The sequence below is a fragment of the Mustela putorius genome, unplaced genomic scaffold (genome assembly GCF_011764305.1).
Source record: "Mustela putorius furo isolate JIRA1106 unplaced genomic scaffold, ASM1176430v1.1 tig00000508_pilon_pilon_pilon, whole genome shotgun sequence".
NCBI lineage: Eukaryota > Metazoa > Chordata > Mammalia > Carnivora > Mustelidae > Mustela > Mustela putorius.
In genome coordinates this window covers 5,291,227-5,313,549 of record NW_025421402.1, presented here as the reverse complement: position 1 = coordinate 5,313,549, position 22,323 = coordinate 5,291,227, and the positions used below count along the sequence as shown (strand labels likewise).

General features: G+C 47.9%; 1 protein-coding gene across 2 annotated transcripts in view; it reads left to right on the top strand.

The window, feature by feature from the left end:
• The window catches only part of DSTYK (dual serine/threonine and tyrosine protein kinase), a 49,193-nt gene that overhangs the window by 19,047 nt on the left and 7,823 nt on the right, over positions 1-22,323 (top strand). For both annotated transcript variants that reach the window (XR_006607054.1, XM_045081095.1), the window contains exons 3-10: positions 11,360-12,029; positions 15,845-16,077; positions 16,476-16,559; positions 17,185-17,361; positions 18,183-18,312; positions 19,664-19,820; positions 20,269-20,401; positions 21,733-21,846. Coding sequence is in view for 1 of the 2 variants with exons in the window: in XM_045081095.1 (XP_044937030.1) it covers positions 11,360-12,029; positions 15,845-16,077; positions 16,476-16,559; positions 17,185-17,361; positions 18,183-18,312; positions 19,664-19,820; positions 20,269-20,401; positions 21,733-21,846 (1,698 nt within the window). In the remaining variant the exon portion in view is untranslated. The remainder of the gene's footprint in view (positions 1-11,359; positions 12,030-15,844; positions 16,078-16,475; positions 16,560-17,184; positions 17,362-18,182; positions 18,313-19,663; positions 19,821-20,268; positions 20,402-21,732; positions 21,847-22,323) is intronic.

Here is a 22,323-nt window from a genome sequence, read left to right as displayed (position 1 = left end):
CTTTGACACTTCAGAACTAGAAGCTGTCATCTCATTTCCTTCCAGAGACCAGATTTCTTTTATCTTGATAAATGCTAGAGGGGCTATGTACACCAGCCAGCATTTTCTCTGAGTGGAGTTTCAGCAGTGGCTTCCCTGTGTTTTCAGACTGAGGGCTCACACTCCTTAGGTCCAGGATGCCGAGCCCGTTCTTGCGCAACACGAGTTGCAACTCTGACAGTAATCCTTGTTCATTAACTGAGGCTGCTCGGTTGACCTGTGAACTTCACAGTTTGTCAGTACTTGAGTCACACATAATCTCTCTCTGTGATATACTGGCCTGATCTGGTTCATTCAGGTTCTAGTGCTTCGTGGGCTTTCAGACTTTTCTAGAATTTCATTCACTGGGGTCACCTTGCTGGCTCAGTTGATAGAGCATGCTACTCTTGATCTTGGGGTTGTGACTTTGAGCCCCGCACTGGGTATAGAGATTACTTCAGAAATAACATTTTGGGGGCGCCTGGATGGCTCAGTGGGTTAAAGCCTCTGCCTTCAGCCCAGGTCATGATCCCAGGGTCCTGGGATCGAGCCCTGCATGGGGCTCTCTGCTCAGCAGGGAGCCTGCTTCCTTCTTTCTCTCTGCCTGCCTCTCTGCCTGCTTGTGATCTTTGTTTGTCAAATAAATAAATAAATAAAATCTTAAAAAAAAAAACTTTGTATCAGGACCTAATACATATATACACATATATATTTAAAAAAATATATTTGTTTATTTGAGAGAGAGAGAGAAAGAACATGAGCAGGGGGAGGGACAGAGGGAGAAACAGGCTCCTCACTGAGCAGAGAGCCAGATGGGGGACTCCATCGCAGGACCCTGGGATCATGACCTCAGCTGAAGGCAGATGCCCAAGCGACCGCGCCACCCAGGTACCGCTATACACATAGAAATAACATTTCATGAAACAATACTTTTACTTTTTGTAAAACACACTATTATCTTCTCTTTTCTATTTGATTTCACTTTTTAAAACTGATGGTAGCAACCCGCAAAATTGCTACTGTGAGCTGCTGCATTCTGACCTGCAACTTAAAAAACACGGTTAAATGGGGCACCTGGGTGGCTCAGCCATTAAGCATCTGCCTTCGGCTTGGGTCGTGATCCCGGGGTCCTGGGATGGAGCCCCACATCGGACTCTGCTCAACGGAAGGCTGCTTCTCCATCTCCCACTCCCCCTGCTTGTGTTCCCTGTCTCACGGTGCCTCTCTCTGTCAAAAAAAATAAATGAAATCCTTAAAAACAAAACAAACAAAAAACCACTATTAAGTAGGTCTGATGGCTATCGGTCAGGGGGCAGTTCTTCCTGTTCTTGCCTTTTAAAAGCAATCTTGGACTGTGAACAGAGCCATGGCCAGGAGAGGCACGTGACTGGATTGATTTCTCTGGGTCCCTTCATTTTATTGACTTTAATTTTTAATGCTCATTTACTTTAGTTCCATGAATTGAGGCAGTTCAAGGGAGTGCCAGGCAGGAGAGTGAGAGCCGTCCCCTGGGCACACATCTGAGTGGGGAGAGCCCCCCCACTCCGCCCGGCTGCTCCTGACATGCGCTAAGCACGCCACTGAGGGAACAGTTGAGGCGGCTTCTTGGTTGGGAAGTCAAGGTACCAAATCATTTTTCCCTCTGCACAGCTGAAGTATGTGTTTTCTTTCTTTCTTTCTTTCTTTTTTTTTTTTTTTAAGATTTTTTATTTATTTATTTGACAGATCACAGGTAGGAGAGAGGCAGGCAAAGAGAGGAAGGGAAGTGGCTCCCGGCTGAGCAGAGAGCCCAATGTGGGGCTCAATCCCCGGACCCCGGGATCATGACCTGAGCTCAAGGCAGAGGCTTAACCCACTGAGCCACCCAGGTGCCCCTGTTTTCTTTCTTGAGGAATATTCTCTTGTCTTGAGGAATTCTCTGGCCTCTTGAATTCTGTTTCATGTGGTTGGTGAGGCTTCCTTAGCCAGTGTTCCTCCGGATCTGCTTTATTCCTCAATGGTTTTGATGTAGAAATAGCGGCTGACCCCAGTGGTTCTAAGTTGGGAACCCCTTGATGCTGTGCCTTAGAGAGGCCTTCGGAGCCTTTGTGGCGCCCGGGCCCCCTCGGCCTGCACAGTCAGGCTCCTGTCTTCTTGCATCCGTGGGCCTCAGCCGGTGGAGCTCGGGGGGAGGGGTGTGCTTCCCAGCTACTGTGAAGATTTGTGTCCCAGTGAGAAAGATCTTTTTGTTTACTCCCCTTGTATTTAAGATCAAGGAGTTAGCTCTGACTGAACAGCCCTTCCATTTGGTTTGCAAAGGGGGTGGTGAGGAAAGGAAAACTTGGCTCAAGGTAACCAAGACTGAATTAGGGGAAGTGAGATGTTCATTTTCAGCTGTCAGATTATCAAAGCAGAGTTTCCCCCTGCCTTCTTATACAATGGTCATTCTTCTAATATGATGCTTTAAAGGCCTCATAAATTAGCCAGTTTCAGTGTGTTCCAGAACAGACTGACCCACAGGGACCCACAGGGCTTGGTACTCCCAGCTTTTGAGCTCCAGGTCCCCTGAGAGTCTCAGCTCATAATTCATTAGCAGAGGAACACCGTCAAGCCGTTCATTTCCATAGCCTCCTTTAGTGTTAAAAACAGTCATTTTCCCACTGGCAACACGTTGCAGCGTTCACGGTGCTCCCCAGTCAGTCTCCGCACACGCAGGTGCTTCCCTTCTCCACCGTCACCCCTGCTGGCCGGCATACTGCCATCTCTTCTTACGAGTCTGCTGGAACACAGTGCCCGCTTTGGGGTTGCCTCAGTCTGATATGAGTGTGTGTGTGCGTGTCTGTGTGGTGTGTGTGTGTGTGTGTGTGTGTGTGTGTGTGTGTGGTTTCCTGGACCACCTATAAGAAAATTGGTAGCAAGGAGCCGGGATGATTAAACTCTTGCAGTCCGAGGTGGGGACTCTGCAGCAGTGTCTCACTCATGCTGGGGCCGACAGAGCTGTCAGTTCTTCTGCTGGCCTGTTTATCTCCATCCTCTGCACAGATGTCTGTGTCGTCTGGGGGCCAGATTGCCACACGAAGACAACATCATTGGCTCAGGATGGTGTGTGTGTGATGGGGTAACTTTCGGGGAACTGAGGTAGACTGTAGTGTTTCCAGGAACGGTCTGATGACTTGCAAATAAACTTTATTTTTAACTCTAACCAGTTGGAGTAGTAAAGCTTTCTCTTTATAACCCTCAGTTTCCGTCAGTAGCTAGCAATGGAAATAATCTATTTTCACTGTTGTACAGACCTTGCTATTTGTCGTTTCTCAGCAGTTAACACTGTTACAACCCAAGATCGTGAAAGTATTTTACTTGACATGACAATAGTTTATGTAAAATTTTAACCCCCAAATTTACTAACCATTCTTTGTTGCTGGAAAACTAGCTTCTCTCAATTTTTGTCTAGTTTTTGGCATTTATGATGGTGCCGGATAAAACTAAATCTGCTCTGTGTGTTCACCTTTAGTTAGATACCTTATCTTATCTTGAATGTCTCTGGATTGAAAGAAAACAGTTGATTGGTAACAAAACGGAAAGAAGGCTGGATGAAGGTCCTCAGGGCAAGGAGATAACTTTTCAGGGAAGATGATTTATGGAATTGGGTCAAAAATGGCCATTCCAAGGAAAAAGACCCAAAGTTGGGTAACATATATAAGATGGAGAATAGCATTCTGGAGATATAAAGAAGCCCTGATTTTATGGGGCAAAGAGAAAGGGGAACTAAATAAAGTGTTACATTAAAAAAGGGTATTGGAGGGCACCTGGGTGGCTCAGTGGGTTAAAGCCTCTGCCTTCGGCTCAGGTCATGATCTCAAGGTCCTGGGATCGAGCCCTGCATCGGACTCTCTGCTCAGCAAGGAGCCTCTTTCCCCCTCTCTCTGTCTACCTCTGCCTACTTGTGATCTCTCTCTCTCTGTGTCAAATAAATAAAATCTTTAAAAAAAAATGGGGGGGGTATTGGAAGTTCAGACAAATGCAAAAATATAAATTCCTTCTAGGCAGTGAGCCTGTCCCCTTCATACTGAACATCCCTCCTGCCTCTCCCCTATCACACACTAACAGCTGTGGGCAGCCTAGGCGTCCTGCATACCTGCATGCATTGCTCTTGGCCAAGAAACCCATAGTACCTGGTGCAGGTTAATTTACCTATTGAGGGTGTGGGTGGTTGAGAGGCAAGTTGTTTTTTGTTTTTTAAATCTCTGTGCTCACTAAAATAAATGTAAAAAGAACAGCTTGAATCTGAGGCTGTTTTCTCATTTCACCACCAGTGATTCATTTGTGGCCTTCCAAGGTTATCTCTTGGGGAGAAAATCCGGCAGAGATTATAGCCTTAATCTTCCTCTTTTGTCTTTTTTTTCTTTTTTCCAGGATCCTATCTCCCTCTTTTTTTTTTAAGATTTTATTTATTTATTTGAGATAGAGCAAGAGGGAAAGAGCAGGAGCCGGTGGGGGAGAGGCAGGAGAGGGACGGGGAGGCTCTCCAACCGAGCAGGGAGCCTGACCCAGGGCCCGATCTCTAGGATCCCAGGATCATGACCTGAGCTGAAGGCAGATGCTCAACCGTCTGAGCCACCCAGGCGCCAATCATTTACCTTTTTTTTACACCCCGAGGCTTCCATTTTCACTGTGTCAAAGATCTCGGTTTGTTTCACCTTGTGTTGAGGATGGTGGTGGGGGCAGGGAATTCAGAGACTCCGGTTGGAAGTACTATCACTAGGCAGAAACTCGGTTCGTGGGGCTATTGAAAATGTTCTCTTTTTGACTCCTTTCATGGTGTCTCAACCAGTCCCTGTGACTGGTTTCATGGCAGAGCCTTTCCTTCCTAGGATATACTTTTTAACCTGGAATACTATTATTGTCAGGATCCCGGAAGTCATCTTGTCCATCCTCCATTCGTCTTTTAGAACTTGCCGGACATCAGCCCAGGTGGCTCCTGACGCCCTGTGGGACCTTCAGTGACTGAGTGTGCTCTTTGTAGTCAGGCCAACCTGGATTGACATGCTGGCTTTGTCAGTTCACAGACCGGGTGACGGGGCAGGTTCCCTCTTGTGCAAGATAGGGTAGCAATCTGTGTCTTCAGTGAGATGGTGTATGAGGACTTAGCACAGTGTCTGGCACAGAGTAAGCCAGTTTCCTCCTCCCTTTGAATGTACTAATCAGCATCCTTGAGAAGAGAATTTCCCCCTCTCTCAGTCACCCGTCCCATGCCTGACAACCATGTTGGAACGCCTTCCTTTTGTCAAGCCGAAGTCCTTCTGGTTCCAAGAATCACCATGATTCTGCTCCAGTTAGAGACAAAGTTCTTCCCCATTCATTATCGAGAGCCTTTGTAACAGCAGAAGAGAAAGATGCTATTAAAAGCGAAATAGGGCGCCTGGGTGGCTCAGTGGGTTAAAGCCTCTGCCTTCGGCTCAGGTCATGATCTCAGGGTCCTGGGATCGAGTCCCACATCGGGCTCTCTGCTCAGCAGGGAGCCTGCTTCCCTTCCTCTCTCTCTGCCTGCCTCTCCGTCTACTTGTGATTTCTCTCTGTCAAATAAATAAATAAAATCTTAAAAAAAAAAAATTAAAAAAAAAAAAAGCGAAATAGGGGCGCCTGGGTGGCTCAGTGGGTTAAAGCCTCTGCTTTCGGCTCAGGGCATGGTCCCAGGGTCCTGGGATCGAGCCCCGCATCGGGCTCTCTGCTCAGCAGGGAGCCTGCTTCCCTTCCTCTCTCTGCCTGCCTCTCTGCCAACTTATGATCTGTCAAATAAATAAATAAAATCTTAAAAAAAAAAAAAGCGAAATAACACAAGTTCAAGTTATAAAAAGTTTCCCTTCTGCCTTCTCTCTTCTGCCTCCTCCCACTTTGTCTCTCTGCTCTGTGGAATCTAGTAAATGACAAGAGAACGAAGCTCCAGATTCCTGCATTTGCCTGTATCCCTGGGTACTGGGTGTTGGAGTAGCTACAAGGAAGGTTGCATGGAGGCCACGAAGTGTGTACGCAGCCAAGTGTTTTGTACAATGTAACAAGAGCAGAGAGGTATTTTCCTTAAGATGTAACTAGCATTTAAGAGTGATCCTTCTGGAAACCAGGTAAAAATGAAGAATGCTTCACCTGTATAAGAACAGATAGGGAAAACCTCTGGAAGGCCCCATGAGAATGGCAGGAGAATGGCCAGTAAAGGTAGGTAGACTGTGGGCACAGGGATTGAGGTTGAGACTGCGTCAGCAGCTGAGCACGGGCAGAACTATCTTACATAGTTAATGTGCTTCTTTTCTCCGTGATGGGAACCTGAGGCTTCAGAACTGTGGAGAAAGCAAAGACCTTTGTGACCTGCCTGAGAGCGTGACTGTCTTCTGCTTGAACCATCAGTGAATGCGCTCATTCTCGGCCAGAACAGAGTTTCAGGATGTGCCACGAGCCGTGAGAGCCAGTGTCATTAGGAAGTGGTCAGGCTTCTTCAGGGACTGGGCCATTTCTTCCTGGCATTTCAGACAATGTCCTTGTACATCAGAGACTAAACCTAAGAGGTCAGTGTTTGCAGAGTAACAGTCTCCTTTCTGTTCATTCTCTTAATCTTGCCAAGAAAAATTGATGGTTAACACATCAATTTCTGTGGATTCTGTAGACTTGTGCAGAATGCATTCTACAGGAGAACTCCCTTTAGGAATTCCCTGTGACTTCCAGTGGGAATTTGGGGGGGCACTCTCATTCTTCCCTGAGATTCTTCTTCCCTGATTGAGTTAGGAACAAAATGCTTACTCACTGCTTTCTTCTGGGAGTAGAAGCAAGCAGCAATCACAGCTAAATGGGTGCAATTAGGGTTGAAAGATGGGAAATGTTATATATGATTACTGAAATGGTTTGGAGCAGGTAGTGAAGGCATCACTTATTTATCCGTTTATTCCACATGGATCTGTTGGACGCTCACGAATGCCAAGCCCCGTTCTAGGTACTAGGAAGGCAGGTGGCCTTCCACGAAACCGTGCGAGGGCAAACTTCCCTCTCCGGGGGCCAGAATAGGGCCCACAACGGCCCTGGCTCCTCCTCTCTATATTACTGATGACTTTTTTCACTCCCTGTCTCCAGGAGACAGTGCTGGCTTCCCTTTTTGTTTATAACTGTCAGGGATGAGTCATCCCTTCACGGTAAGTGTCACAGAATCACACAGCGCCTTCCAGCCTGGTTTGGGCCACCGCCAGGAGGTCAGGCAGCAGCTCCTCCTGCCCGTGTCCGCACTCGCGGTCACTAGCGAGGTGAGACCAACTGCACACGCTGACTCACTGGGGAAGGAGGAGAGAGAGCGTCGCACTTGTCTTTTGCCTGTTTTTGTTTAGTACAAGATATATTTAGGAGTGGACAGCTTCTTTCTGTTTGTCAGTGTATCAGGTAGTACCTTCCATTAGAAAGCCCTGAATCCTTTAAAAAATGAAATTGCCCCTGTGAGCAAATAAAATCTGCAGTCCCCTAGGAAGGGTATTGGTTCTGCAAGTAGACCCCACAGCTTTTGGTTTTCTTTTCTTTTCTTTTCTTTTTTTTTTTTTTTTTTTGTTTAAAGATTTTATTTATTTATTTGACAGAGATCACAAGTAGGCAGAGAGGCAGGCAGAGAGAGAGAGGGAAGCAGGCTCCCTGCTGAGCAGAGAACCTGATGTGGGGCTCGATCCCAGGACCCTGAGATCATGACCTGAGCCGAAGGCAGAGGCTTAACCCACCGAGCCATCAAGGTGCCCAGCTTTTGGTTTTCTTGCACACACAGAATGGTTCTTGGAGGAAAACCTATGAATTTATCTTAGAATTTTAAGAAAATCCATCATAAAGTAGCAAGCAAACAAAATTATTCCTGAAAACTTTCTAAGGAACTCTTACTTTGGTTTTGCTCATTTAGGCTTGCTTCTCATGATATTATAATAAGTTTGATCAGGCTTTATCTTTCAAAATGTATACATATATTGAAGAGAGGTTTGCAGCTTTAAAATAAAAATTTTTAAAAATATTTTATTTATTTATTTGAGAGAGAGGACGCTAGAGAGGGAACACAAGCAGGGGGAGTGGGAGAGGGAGAAGCAGGCTTCCGGCCGAGCAGGGAGCCTGATGGGGGGCTCGATCCCAGGACCCTGGGATCATGACCTGAGCTGAAGGCAGATGCTTCAGTACTGAGCCACCCAGGTGCCCTAAAATAAAAATTATAAAAAACATTTTCACTTGTCATTCTCTCTCTTATTGTAGCTTTTCATTTCTTGGGATTCTCTCCTAGCCTTTATCAAATTATTATGTGTATTATAATGTTGGCATTTAGGCAATTGTGTGTTCTACTCTAAGCTGTAAAAGTTCTTACCCACTTTTTGAATATGCCTCATGAAGTGATTCATACTCTAGCAGTGTGACTCAGGGTAGTGAAAGGGGGTTTGTTTTGAACAGTGGGATGAGTGTCAGACTAGTCTACCAACCAGAAAACATTTCATGCAGTTCGAGGCATAGATGAAACAGCAGTTTCTTCTTGGCCTAGGCTTGGATGGAAAGTAGCTGGATTTATAGTGTTTGCTCAAATTGGAAATGGTGAGATACTAAAAGCACTTTTAGCTTTGGAGAGTTCACAGTGGCCTGCCAAATAACGGTTATGTGATCTACCTGAGAATTAGACTGACTAAGTCTTTACTGGGGAGGATGAGATCTTGTAAAGCTTTTCGGGGGATAGGAGATCTCTCTCTCTCTTTCTCTCTCTGTCTCTTTTTCACACACACACACACAACACAGGACTAGGAACAATGGGCTGGCATTTCCCAGTCCTTTCTTACTTATCTAGGCAAGGAGATCAAAAAGGAAAAGGACCCAGGTTTTTATTTAAAATTTTTTTCATCAAAAATACCTGCCACTCAGTAAGGTAAGGAATGAAAACAGAATTGGAGTCCGGACGGACACAAACAAGTGCATGTTGTTTACATTTCAAATCAAGTATCTTTGCAACATCTGATAAATGCTAGGGACACACACTTGAACAGGTTTGTGTTGAATTCTTTTGTAAGTCTGTAGAATGTGCTAGAATTCTGTGAGGAATGATTTTGAATTTGTGAGTCCCTGAAGCCATCGCACTTGGTGTGCCTGCAGTGGTGGTACAGGTGTGAGTCTCCAGTTCAACCTTTGGTCTGGAATGCCAGACAGAGTAGATGGTGTCTTCTTTTTCTTTTTTCTTTTTATTTGACAGAGACCTAGCGAGTGAGAGAGGGAACACAAGCAGGGGGCGTGGGAGAGGGAGAAGCAGGCTTCTTGCTGAGCAGGGAGCCCGATGCGGAATTCAATCCCAGGACCCTGGGATCATGACCTGAGCTGAAGGCAGATGCTTCAGGACTAAGCCACCCAGGCACCCCAATTTCAAAGATATAGAAGAGCAGCATGTGCAGTGGAAGGAAACATATGCTCTTTAAGTGCCTCAAGATCCTCAGGAAAGAAGTAGAACACAAAGCAAAAACTACTTGCTGTAACATGACCTGTAGTGGTTTGTTTCTTTTTTCTTTTTTTTTTTTTATATTTTATTTATTTATTTGACACAGAGAGAGAGATCACAAGTAGGCAGAGAGGCAGGCGGCGGGGGGGGGGGTGGGGGAAGCAGGCTCCCCACTGAGCAGAGAGCCCCATGCGGGGCCTGATCCCAGGACCCTGAGATCATGACCCAAGCCCAAGGCAGAGGCTTACCCCACCGAGCCACCCAGGCGCCCCTAGTGGTTTGTTTCTAAACCAAAGATCATGGGGTGCCTGGGTGGCTCTGTCACTGGGTGATTGTCTTGGGCTCAGGTCATGATCTGAGTCATGGGATCGAGCCCTGCATTGGGCTCCCTGCTCTGTGGGAAGCCTGCTTCTCCCTCTCCCACTCCCCCTGCTTGTGTACCCTCTCTGTCAAATAATAAGTAAAATTGTTAAAATAAAATAAACCAGAGATCATTCTTGAAACTCACTTTAGGATCTTTGGTGTATCATTTGTGATTGGTGGGTTCAATCATACATAACTGACAAAAAAATGGGCTTGCTTAGACTAGATAGAAGCTAATTTTTTCCCCCCTCACATGGAAGAGGCCTGAAGCGAGGCTGGCGTAGTAGCTCTGCCATCATCACGGACCCAGGCCCCCTACTTCTTTTTGCTTCATCATTCTCAGTGCTGACTTCTACCCTTAGGTTTGCCTTAGGACTGTAGGATGACCTTCTTATTCCAGGCAAAAAGGATGAGGCCAAAAAGTGTACTTCCTGGCAGGATCAAACCCCTTCTAAAGAACTTTCCTGAAATGCCCACACACTTACCAGGCAGCCTTGTCTGTAAAGGCCATTGCCTTCCCAATAATGCAGGGACCAAGTACTGGATACGCAAACCTTGGTCTCTGTCATACCAGGTGACCATGAGAATAAAGATATTACCAAGGCTTATGGGGCTAAGACTTTGGGATACCTGCAAGCTTCATAATAGGACAATAATATAATAATGTTTGGCAAACCTGGCTTTTAGTTTGCTGCTTGATTGATTCAAAAATACTGAGGGCTATGTGTTAGGCACTGGAATTACCAGTAGTTAACAAGGTAGACATGTTCCCTGCCCTCAGAGGGTTGACAGGCTATTGGGAAAACAGGTTTTATTTATTTTTTATTTGTTTTTAAAGATTTATTTGTTTGTCAGAGAGAGCACATGCACACAAGCAAAGGGGAGAGGTGGGGGGGCAGACTCCCCACTGAGCATGGAGCCCAATGTGGGAATCGATCCTAGGACCCTGGGATCATGACCTGAGCCAAAAGCAGAAAGTCAACGGACTGACTCACCCAGGTGGGTTTTAAGTGGGACTGTGTACTAGGGAAGACTCACTAAGAACATGACAAGAGTACAGGGAGATCAGAAGGCTGCTTTGTAGTTAGCCTGGGAGTTAGCTGCCTTAGAAAGGTGGGCTGGGAATATGAACAAAGAGGACAGTGGGAGGAATGTTCCAGGCAGCCTCAATCCCAATCTGATCATGTCCACGTCAGTTCTTTCTCCTTCTATTATTTGTCTTACTCCTTCATCAGAGGGCACCAAGGATTTCCAAACAACAAAGGACGCTAGAACTAACATCTGAAATGACTAAAGAGACTGCCATCCTTTCTATAGGCTGTTGTCTCTCTCTAGATGAGTGCCTGCCTCTTAGGCTACGCCAGGGAGTGTTGGGAACTCAGGAAGGAGGTGGGCAAGTGACTGGAGCGTACTGAAGCCCCATTGCCCCATCATAGATAAGGATTTTGGTCTGAGCGTGGGACTTCGGGGAGGCGAGGATTGGTTCTGACCCCGAGGTGCTGATATGACCCCCCCTTCCCCTTCCAGGACGTGGACATCGTGGTCGCACCATGCCAAGGCCTCCGGCCCGCAGTAGATGTTCTGGGTGACTTGGTGAACGATTTCTTGCCTGTGATAACCTATGCACTCCACAAGGATGAACTGTCTGAGAGGGACGAGCAAGAGCTTCAGGAAATCCGGAAGTATTTCTCCTTTCCCGTATTCTTTTTCAAAGTGCCGAAGCTGGGCTCGGAAATCATTGCCTCGCCTACCAGAAGACTAGAGAATGAAAGGTCAGCCCTCCATCACCAGCTTGTGGACCTGGGCTATCTGAGCAGCAGTCACTGGAACTGTGGGACCTCCGGCCAAGACACTAAAGCTCAGAGCATGTTGGTGGAGCAAAGTGAGAAACTGAGGCACTTGAGCACATTTTCTCACCAGGTGCTACAGACCCGCCTGGTGGACACGGCCAAGGCCCTGAACCGGGTGCACTGCCACTGCCTCGACATCTTTATCAACCAGGCCTTTGACATGCAGCGGGACCTGCAGATCACTCCCAAACGTCTAGAATACACTCGGAAAAAGGAAAATGAGTTGTACGAGTCGTTGATGAATATTGCCAACCGGAAGCAGGAGGAAATGAAGGACATGATTGTTGAGACGCTTAACGCCATGAAGGAGGAACTTCTGGAGGATGCTGCCAACATGGAATTTAAAGGTAGGTCCTAGCTGGAGAGCTTGGCGTGGGCTGCTGGGACCACAGGATTCCTTAACCGTTTTCTAGCTGGGAATTGAGTCCCATGAATTCTGAGGGCCAAAGGAAACTCAGGAGAACCTCATCTACCCAACTGTCATTAGTAGGAGCCCTCCTTAAATCACTTAGCCAGAGAGGCCGCTCTCCCGGGAGTGGTAGTCCGACTTCTGGTAAGTTCTTCCTAATAGCGCTCTTTAATCTCTAGTTTCTATCTGTATCCTCTTGACCTGTTGGAGCTGGAAAAGAGCTGCCAGAAGAACAGTCTCTAAGTCATGCTTTCACCTTGGCTTTGACCTTGGGCATGGCCTGTGCTTCCTTACTGGTTCTTTTTGATGTGTGTTGCGGTCTCATTTTCTTTCCAGGCTGTTCTGAAACCCAGCTCAGGAGTGTTTCCCAATGTGTTTTCAGCTTTTCTGGAAATCCCTTCTTCATGAATGGCTAATAACAAAATTGACCCAACATGGTTCATCAGGCCTTTTGGGGCTGAGGTTTTTGGTGCGGCTGACTTTGTGTACTGACTGCTCCGTAACCCGCCTTGCAGGCACATTAGCCCTCCCACCTGTGAATTATGGTGCTGTGGTGTGCAGGTTACCCTGGAGGTGCTCAATCACGGCGGTACAGCCAAATCTCCTGGGCACTTTTTGAAAATAGAGATGTTTGAGATCACCCCAGAGCACTCCAGACCAGTTAATCCAAATTTCTGTCGTGGAACCTCGCATCAGTTTTTGTTTTTTTCCCAGTCCCTCTGTGGATTCTGTGTACTGGCATCTTCTTGAGGAGAGAACTGAGGCTTAGGCAGCTTAAGTCATTTGCACAAGGTCACAGCTACAGAAGAGTAAAGGCGGAGTTTGGATCTGACTGAGTCCTAAGCCCGTACTCTGCATTTCTGTGCTTCACTGCCTCCGAATCCATCCCGCTTCCTGCTACCGCCATCTTCCTGGTAGCCGGCTTTGGGGCCGCAGCACGGTCTCCAGATCTTTGCTCTCCCTTGTCCCCGCATCTGGGCAGTGGCCAAGCCCTGATGCATCTTCTTCCGTGTTCCGTATCTACCTTAGCTTTTCTGTTCCCTCCTTTGCAGTCCACCTGAACTACTGTTTCCTGTTGCTCTCCAGCACATTTCTCTCCTTTCTCCAGTCCAGCTGTGTTGGCTCCCTGTTCTGCGGACTAAGTTCTGACTCCTCAGCCTGGTGTTAGGGATCTTGCAGAGCCCAGCCCTGGCCAACTCTCCCCGGCCTGTTTCCCACCAGGCACATTTCACCTGCTCTCAGCTGTTTGCTGTCCTGCAGCCCTTCCTTTACTTTCCCATGGCCCCCACCCTGCCCTAAACCCAAAAAGTCTTCTGTTTGTGAATCTCCAAATCCTATCTACCCTTCAGAGCCTCTTCTAAATAGCATTTTTCATGAAGTCTTTTCTTTTCTTTTTTTGAAGACTTTATTTATTTATTTGACAAGCAGAGATCACAAGCAGGCAGAGAGGCAGGCAAAGAGTGAGGGAAGCAGGCTCCCTGCTGAGCAGAGGGCCCGATATGGGGCTTGATCCCGGGACCCCAGGATCATGACCTCAGCTGAAGGCAGAGGCTTTAACCCACTGAGCCACCCAGGTGCCCCAGTCTTTAATTTTCTTAGCTAATAGTGTTCGCATCCGTCTGAACTCTCATCACATTTCATGCATACCTGAAATTTCTGGTGTATTTCATTTTCTTTTATTACAGTTATTTATGTCCTACTGACTGTTTTCTCCAGTCCTAGAGAACGGCATCCTGTTTATCATCCTGTCTCTTACAGCAGTTCACACAGAGTTGTGTGCGTGCACTACCTCCTGGGAGTTGAGTGGAGTATGGCTGTGTCACACTCACAGAGTATGATGGAGTATGGCTGTGTCACACTCACAGAGGAGACAGGCCACTTTCGCAAGCACAGGAAGCCTTCTCATAGGTGTTTCTGAAGATGAGCAAAGGTGGTTCAGGACTTGCAGTGGAGATCTCGGAAAGCTTCTGACTGAGGACGCTGGGCATCAGCGCTAGTACTGTAGTGCGCGGGGCAGAACAGTTGGGCAGACCGGGAGATGTTTGCCTGTTGGTCATGTGCCGGGGATACCGTGTGTGGTGTCTGGGATGCAGTGGTCAGTTCAACAGACACGGGGGAGCGGGGCACAAGTAGACCAGCCGTCCGGTTCTGTTAACCACCTGGCCGATTTGGGAAGCCACTTTCCGAGTTAGCTGTGTGTTAGACAGGAATTACATGTCTGCTTCTTAACCTCGTTTGGAGCTCTTCCTGGGGATCCCTGAGGCAATGATGGGTAGATTTAGAAGAGAGCCACCACATAGCCTCAGGAGCCCAATTTCTGGTCCTGGTTTATGTTTTAAGAGGTAATGTGGAGCATCTGGGTGGTTTAGTCAGTTAGGTGTCTGACTTCAGCTCGGGTCGTGACCTCGGGGTCCTGGGATTGGGCTCCATGGCAAGCTCCCTGCTTGGCGGGGTGTCTCCTTGTCCCTCTCCCTCTGCCCCTCCTACTGCTTGTGTGCTCGGTCTCTCTGTCAAATAAATAAAACCTTAAGAAATAGCAAAATAGAGGTAATGCATGCATGCAGGCTATATTACATACATACTTCAGAAAATACTTTTTTTTTAAAGATAATACCTACATGCATAGTACTTCACTCAGAGATACAAAGATACTGTCCTCCAGCCGCCCAGGTCTCCTCCATATGTTCTTCTGCCCCTTGCTTTTGCACTGAATTCATATCTTAGAGATCTTTCCATAAAGGTACATTTGGATTTGTCTTCTAATAGATGTGGCTGATTTTATTTAACTATAATTCTACTGATGAACATTTAGACTCATTCTTTTTTGTTTTTTGCTATTACAGATTCCTCTGCATTATTATTTACATGCATATCTTTGAGGCTTGTCAAGGTATATTTCTAGAAAAACAATTCCTAGAAGCAGAATAGGTAGGTCAAAGGGTATGTAGATATTTTTGTTGGTTGGTTGGTTAGTTTAAAATTTTGATAGGTTAGAAAAAAATTTTTTTGATATATATAAGATTTCTTCCAAAGAGGCGGCACCAATTCTAATTCCCACAGTAGACATGAGAGTGCCTTTTTAGGAGTGGAGGTTTTGTGGGTAACTTGTCTTTAGTTCTGTCCTCTGACTTACAGAACAGATTTCTAATTCTGGGAGGTAGTAGCAGGCTGGTGACAACATTCCAGTTTTGCGTTTTATTCAGTAATTGATTAGCATCGAATCCCCAACTACTGGATTTTTCTGGGAGTTCTGCAGTGTGAAATGGTACAAAGATCCAAGGCAGTCTGTGAGCTTGGGTTTCAGACGCGAGCTGTTGTCCTTCCTGTACTGTCCCCTTCCCTTCTCTCCTCTCTTCGAGGCTGTTTCCTGACATATAAAATGACCAGTAATACCCACCTGACAAAGTTTTCATGAGGATTAAATTCGATTGCGTATGTAAAATACTTATTATGGTGCCTTTCAAATAATCTGCACTCAATAAATACTTCTCCTGTCCTATAAAATGTGACAGAAAGCGACAGAATCAGGAGGCTTGTTCTAGATGCGGTTGTTCCTTCTCAGTAATGCCCTCAGTAGTCATGGGTCCCGTGGCCCCGTGTCACACTGAGGGTCAGAGCTTGTCCGCCAGCCATGTGTTTGAGAGCCTTGGTGGCTATCGTGGTGGCTCCTTGGCTTTGATGAGGAGAGGCCTTTCTTCTGAGCGCCCGCCCCTTTCCCTCACGGCCAGCTGGCTTCTGTCTCTGCCTCCATAGATGTCATCGTCCCCGAAAATGGAGAGGCGGTGGGCACCCGAGAAATCAAATGCTGCATCCGGCAGATCCAGGAGCTCATCATCTCCCGGCTCAATCAGGCGGTGGCCAACAAGCTGATCAGCTCGGTGGACTACCTGCGCGAGAGCTTCGTCGGGACCCTGGAACGCTGTCTGCAGAGCCTGGAGAAGTCCCAGGATGTCTCAGTTCACATCACCAGTAATTATCTCAAACAGGTACTCTAAGACCCGGTAGCTACCACATCACAGAGGGCACAGGAGACAGAGCCCGCCCGCAAGCCCAGCCTCGAGCTAGCCAAGAACGTCCCGGGCACCCTTTGACCCATCCAGTTTGAATCTTACCCTGTTTTCCCGTCGCATGATCCCTGCCCGTCGAGGTGCTTGCGCACTGCAAAATCACGGTTGAGGCATGAGCTGGTTGGTGAAGATGGAAGTAAAGGGGCCCAGAGAGTCGCACAATAGGTGATCGACCCGTGTAGCCTGCAAGTTTATGGAAGGACATATTTGGGAACCTTGCAACGGGACTCTGTGCTTTAAGTAAATAGTATTTACCACGTTTTTTTAATCAGCCACTGTGCTCAGGCGTACTGATTTCCTTCGTGGCTCTCTTTTAGATCTTAAATGCCGCCTATCACGTTGAAGTTACATTTCACTCCGGGTCGTCGGTCACAAGGATGCTGTGGGAGCAAATCAAACAGGTGGAGTCCACTGGAGGAGCGTTTCCCACCCCCGTTGGCTCAGATGAACCTTAGTTCCTCCAATAGCGACTGATGTCTAGAAAGTTCTCCTGGGGTAGGGCAGCCATTTTTCCGGGTTTGTCTGCCCAGGAGAGTTCTGGTTTATGCCTATTCTGAAATAACTAGGAACAGTGCCCCTTGAACGCTTAAAGTGGTGCATTTAAGTGAAATTTTGTGCAGCCGTAAAGCTCTCCTCCACTCACTTCCTCATATTCCTTTCTCCCAGCCTAAATGTTTTCTCAGAACCAGGCTTGGTTGCCACGGGCCGTTTGTGTGGTTTCTTTTCCGGAATTTGATGGTGCTCTTTCTCCATCCCGAATTCAGAAAGGGAGCTCTCAGCACCCTGGGTGCTGCATGGACACCGTGAGGGCCTGTGAGCATGTGGACTCGGCTTGGTGTTCTTTGATGCTTTCCCTTGCTCTGAGCCCTGACTCTCGTGTCAGTGGGACTGGAGAGGAGTCTTGGCCTTCATGGGGCTCCTTTCTTCATGGCCTGCTCTAGGCTGGCCATCCCCCAGGGGAGGGGCGTGGGTTCTTTCTGGCGGCTGCAGGCTCCCTTGAGTCTTCTCACTGACCTCGTCCTGCAGATCATCCAGCGCCTCACGTGGGTGAGCCCGCCTGCCATCACGCTGGAGTGGAAGAGGAAGGTGGCCCAGGAAGCCATCGAGAGCCTCAGTGCCTCCAAGCTGGCCAAGAGCATCTGCAGCCAGTTCCGGACCCGGCTCAACAGTTCTCACGAGGCTTTTGCAGCGTCCTTGCGGCAGGTGGGCGTGCGGGAAGAGGGAGAAGAACCTACTGTCGGGGAGTATTTTGCCCGCTGCTGTCCATGGAATTTTTATAGAATCATCAGTGTATTTTCTTCCTAGCGAAACAGTAATATTGTGTCATGAAAAGTGTCATCAGTACGTTTTTCATGTGGAGGTTTTTCTAACTCCAGGGAACATGGAGGGAACTTGGTTCATTTCTCCTCATTTCACTGAGTGAGGAATGAAAATCAAGCGGTAGGAATTTTTTTTTTTTAAGATTTTTATTTATTTGACAGACAGAGATCACAAGTAGGCAGAGAGGCAGGCAGAGAGAGAGGGGGAGGCAGGCTCCCTGCTGAGCAGAGAGCCTGATGTGGGGCTCCATCCCAGGACCCTGGGATCATGACCTGAGCTGAAGGCAGAGGCTTTAACAAACCACCTAGGCGCCTCAGATAGGAATTTTATGTAAGTTGCCTAGTATTTTAGGAATGAGTCAGAGAAAGGAGGACTTTGTAACTTTTATGCTGGTTCACAGTTATGTGACATCTGCTTGTCCCCTTGGAGTGGATCTGTGTGCTCTCGTGTACCTGTGTATGTGTGTGCACATGTGTATGTGTGTATGCACGTGTGTATGTGGGGGGCTTTGTAGAGATGAGGGTACGCATCCAGGAGGAACAGGTATTACCTACTGAGAGCCCACTGTGTACCAGTCACATTACAGATGTTTTGTATAACTCTTACAGTTGCCCTTTAGAAGCTGTTATTACCCCATACAGCAGGTGAGGAAACCAAGCTGGGGACTTGACAAGTCACATGACTTTTTTCTGCTTCCCTCCCAGCTAGAAGCTGGCCATTCAGGCCGGTTGGAAAAAACAGAAGATCTGTGGTTGAAGGTTCGGAAGGATCACGCCCCACGCCTGGCCCGCCTTTCTCTGGAAAGTCGTTCTTTACAGGACGTCTTGCTGCATCGTGAGTCCCTATTTTTTTTCCTTGTAGGAAAGTAAATGGGAAGAAGGTTCTAGTTGTATGACATTCTCATGTTCTATCTCGGATAATCCCAGTGTCTAAAGCTGCTTCCTTGCAAGGCTGCCTCAGCACCCTGTGATGTATTTTTGAATTCCTGATGTCTGTTTGGTCCTGCTGTTCATACAGTTTAGACAACAAGACTTAAGTTTATTTAAATAGGACCAGTTAGGAGCACCTGGGTGGCTCAGTGGGTTGGGCTCTGCTTTCAGCTCAGATCATGATCCCAGGGTCCTGGGATCGAGCTCTGCATCGGGCTTTCAGCTCAGCAGGGAGCCTGCTTCCCCCTTTCTCTCTGCCTGCCTCACTGCCTACTTGTGATCTCTGTCTGTCAAATAAACAAAATCTTTAAAAATCGGACCAGTTAGGTTACTCTCTTTTTTTTTTTTTTTAAGATTTAATTTATTTATTTGACAGAGAGAAATCACAAGTAGACAGAGAGGCAGGCAGAGAGAGAGAGAGGGAAGCAGGCTCCCTCCCAACGCGGGACTCGATCCCAGGACCCTGAGATCACGACCCGATCCGAAGGCAGCGGCTTAACCCACTGAGCCACCCAGGCGCCCTGTTAGGTTACTTTCTACTAGTTTCCAGTAGCATCAGAATTTCTCCCCCAGCATAATTACAACTTCTTACTCCTAGATCCATGTCTAAGATTTTTTTTTTAAAGGTTTTACTTAGGGGTGCCTGGGTGGCTCAGTGGATTAAGCCTCTGCCCTCAGCTCAAGTCCTGGTCTCAGGGCCCTGGGATCGAGCCCCACATGGGGCTCTCTGCTCAGCAGGAAGCCTGCTTCCCCCTGCCTCCGCCCCGCCACCTGCCTCTGCCTCCTCATGATCTCTCTCTGTCAAATAAATAAATAAAATCTTAAAAAAAAAAAAAAATAAAGGTTTTATTTATTTGAGAGAGAGAGTGAGTGAGCATGAGCAGGGCACAGGGGTCAAGGGAGAAGCAGACTCCCAGCTAAGCAGGGAGCCTGATGGAGGGCTAGATCCCAGGACCCCAACATCGTGATCTGATCCAAAAGCAGATGCTTAACTGACTGAGCCACCCAGACTCCCTAAGAATCTTTTTTTTTAAAATCAGGATATTTAATATATTTTTTTCATAAGCAGTCTTCCAGATTTTACTTTTAAGTAATCTGTATACCCCGTGTGGGGCTTGAACCCACAACCCTGAGCTCAAGAGTCACATGCTCCACTGACCTAGCCAGCCAGGTGCCCTGCACGTCTAACAGTCTTAGGGAGGTTGCCCAGCAAGCTCTCCTTCCTCCTGCCTTATCTCTGTCTCCTTACTTAATAGGTAAACCTAAACTGGGACAGGAGCTAGGCCGGGGCCAGTATGGTGTGGTGTACCTGTGTGACAACTGGGGAGGGCACTTCCCTTGTGCCCTCAAGTCGGTCGTCCCTCCGGACGAGAAGCACTGGAATGACCTGGCTTTGGAGTTTCACTACATGAGGTAGGTTCTCCTGTTACTTGTCTCAGTGGGAGAAGACCTAGGGAATAAGCCAGAAGCCCAGGACGAACTTTGTGCCGAGACTTACAGCACGCTGTGTCTCTCTATTCCCGGGTCCCCAGACGTCATAGCCAGTGTCTCCGTGTCGGGCCCACAAATGTGCTTGCTCTCTTGCAGGCCTTCATGGCCTCTGCCCTCTCCCCACCGTATCAGTTTCTCAGACTTGGCCTTCCCTTTGACTTCTCAGTCCTTAAGTCCTGTTAGTGTTCAGATTCCTTAATTCTAATTCCTTGTTAGGGGGCCATTCTCTTGACCCTCCCTCTGCACTGAGGGCCATGAGCTCTGGCCCTGGACTACGTGTGGTCTCAAGGGGACTCCTGGCCACGGGACGGCACGCTGTGCAGGGTCAGAGCCAGAGCGTGGCAGCCCTAGACACTGTCGTTCCCACCAGGTCTCTGCCGAAGCACGAGCGCTTGGTGGATCTGCATGGCTCGGTCATCGACTACAGCTACGGCGGGGGCTCCAGCATCGCTGTGCTGCTCATCATGGAGCGGCTGCACCGAGACCTCTACACTGGGCTGAAGGTGAGGCAGGGTCGGGGGTGGGGGTCGAGGCGGGGTGCGGGGCTGAACCGCAGCCAGCAGCCAGATCCGCGGGGTCCTCCCTGGCCGGTCTTCCTTTCTTGTTTATCCAGACCTTCTAGCTTTCACAGGACGTTTTTTGGAAATAATCAAGTTTTATTGCCCTTGTTTCCAAAAAACCTTAAAAGTTTCTCAGAATCGATTTTTTGGCCTAGTTTATATCCAGAATACTGCCAATGCACCGCTGTTTGCCTCTTGTGGTAGGGGTAAAATCTAGACGACTCAGAAGCACGGAAAAGCATCTTATAACTTTGCTGTTCTTCCTCTTTTTTTGCTCTCGATGGATACAGCTAGTGTTTGTTGTTGGGTCAACAAATATTTATTCGTGACTACTTTGTGCGAGATTTTGTGCTATGCACCATAAGGGCATATCAAGAAGTGTAATTGCCGGGGCACCTGGTTGGCTTAGTTAGGGGAGCATGTGACTCTTGGTCTCAGGGTCATGAGTTCAAGCCCCATGTTGGGCGTAGAAGGTAGTCAGAAGCTTTTAAGAGACTTACAGTCGGTGAATATTTCGTGAAGATTTGGTGTTTGAGTGTGATAAATCCACCTTGATGGGTACAGTTTGGGCAGGTAGAAGGAAGAGGCTGAGCTTCTGGATGGGTGATGTAACGTTCTCTGGAGTTCAAGAGGCCCTAAATTGGATGCATGGTAAAAGTGACTTTGATACTTAAATCTGTGAAGCCAAACCTGGGCTAAGCAGGCCTACAGTGCAGTAGAAGGCATTCTGCCCGAGAGGCTTAGAAATCCTTTTTTTAAAAATTTTTAATATTTTTATTTTTTAAAATTTTTAACTTTTTAAAAATAATCTGTACACCCAACATGGGGCTTGAACTCACAACCCTGAGATCAAGAGTCACATGTTCTGCCGACTGAGCCAGTCAGGTGTCCGGAGACCTAGAACTCCTTTGAGCCTCAAGGGCAGTCCCAGAATCTGTTCAAGCCTTGGAAATGAGCTCAGGCCTCCAGTTGTGGCCTGCGCCTCTTGTAGTCAGTCCCCTGCAGGGTCATCCGGCCGCCTGCGTGCCGCCTCCGGGAGGTGTTATCTGGCCTCACACCTTGTCCTTCCTTGCTTTCCCTCGGCTTCCTTGCCCTAACTGCTTTCCTCTTCTCTTCTTCCTGCCTGCTTCTCTGTCCTTGTCCTCAGTGTGCCCGGTGCAGGCTGCCTTGCAGTGGCCCACAGAAGGAGCTCTCAGTGGGTTTAAGCATGCGGGATGGAGCTGGACAGAGGAGTTGTCTTGTTAGTGACGAGTGAGCTTTTTTGTCCCCCCAAGGCTGGGCTGACGCTGGAGACGCGTCTGCAGATAGCGCTCGATGTGGTGGAAGGGGTCCGCTTCCTGCACAGCCAGGGACTCGTGCACCGTGATATCAAGCTCAAAAATGTCCTGGTAAGTAGAGCTGTTTCCCCGAGATTGTGCCCTGTCTCTGTGGCTTGAGTGGCCTTTGGGGGGTCCACCTCCATGTGAGCGGGATTGCGGGACACGCCTGCCAGGATCGCTGTGGAGTTGACAGTGGACGGGTTGATGGCAGCCTGGACACAAGCTTGGGGAGTGCCAGGCTGCCTCCTAGGCTGAGCTTCTCTTGCTTAAAAGTTTTTCCTCCCAATCCTGTTGGACACATGTGAGCGTACAGAACAGAGCGGTCCGAAGGAGCCTGCACATCATTCATCCGGACTCATGCTGTCCTCTGGGTTCGTCTCTCTCTGTTCTTCACTCTCTCTCTCTCACACACATACACGTACTTTTTTACTCAACTGTAGGAAGTAAGTTGCCGATAGCACAGGACTCCTCAATACTTGAGCTTGTATCTCCTAGAAATTGACATCAATACGGCACTGTTAGTTAATAAGCGGTTCATAATAATAC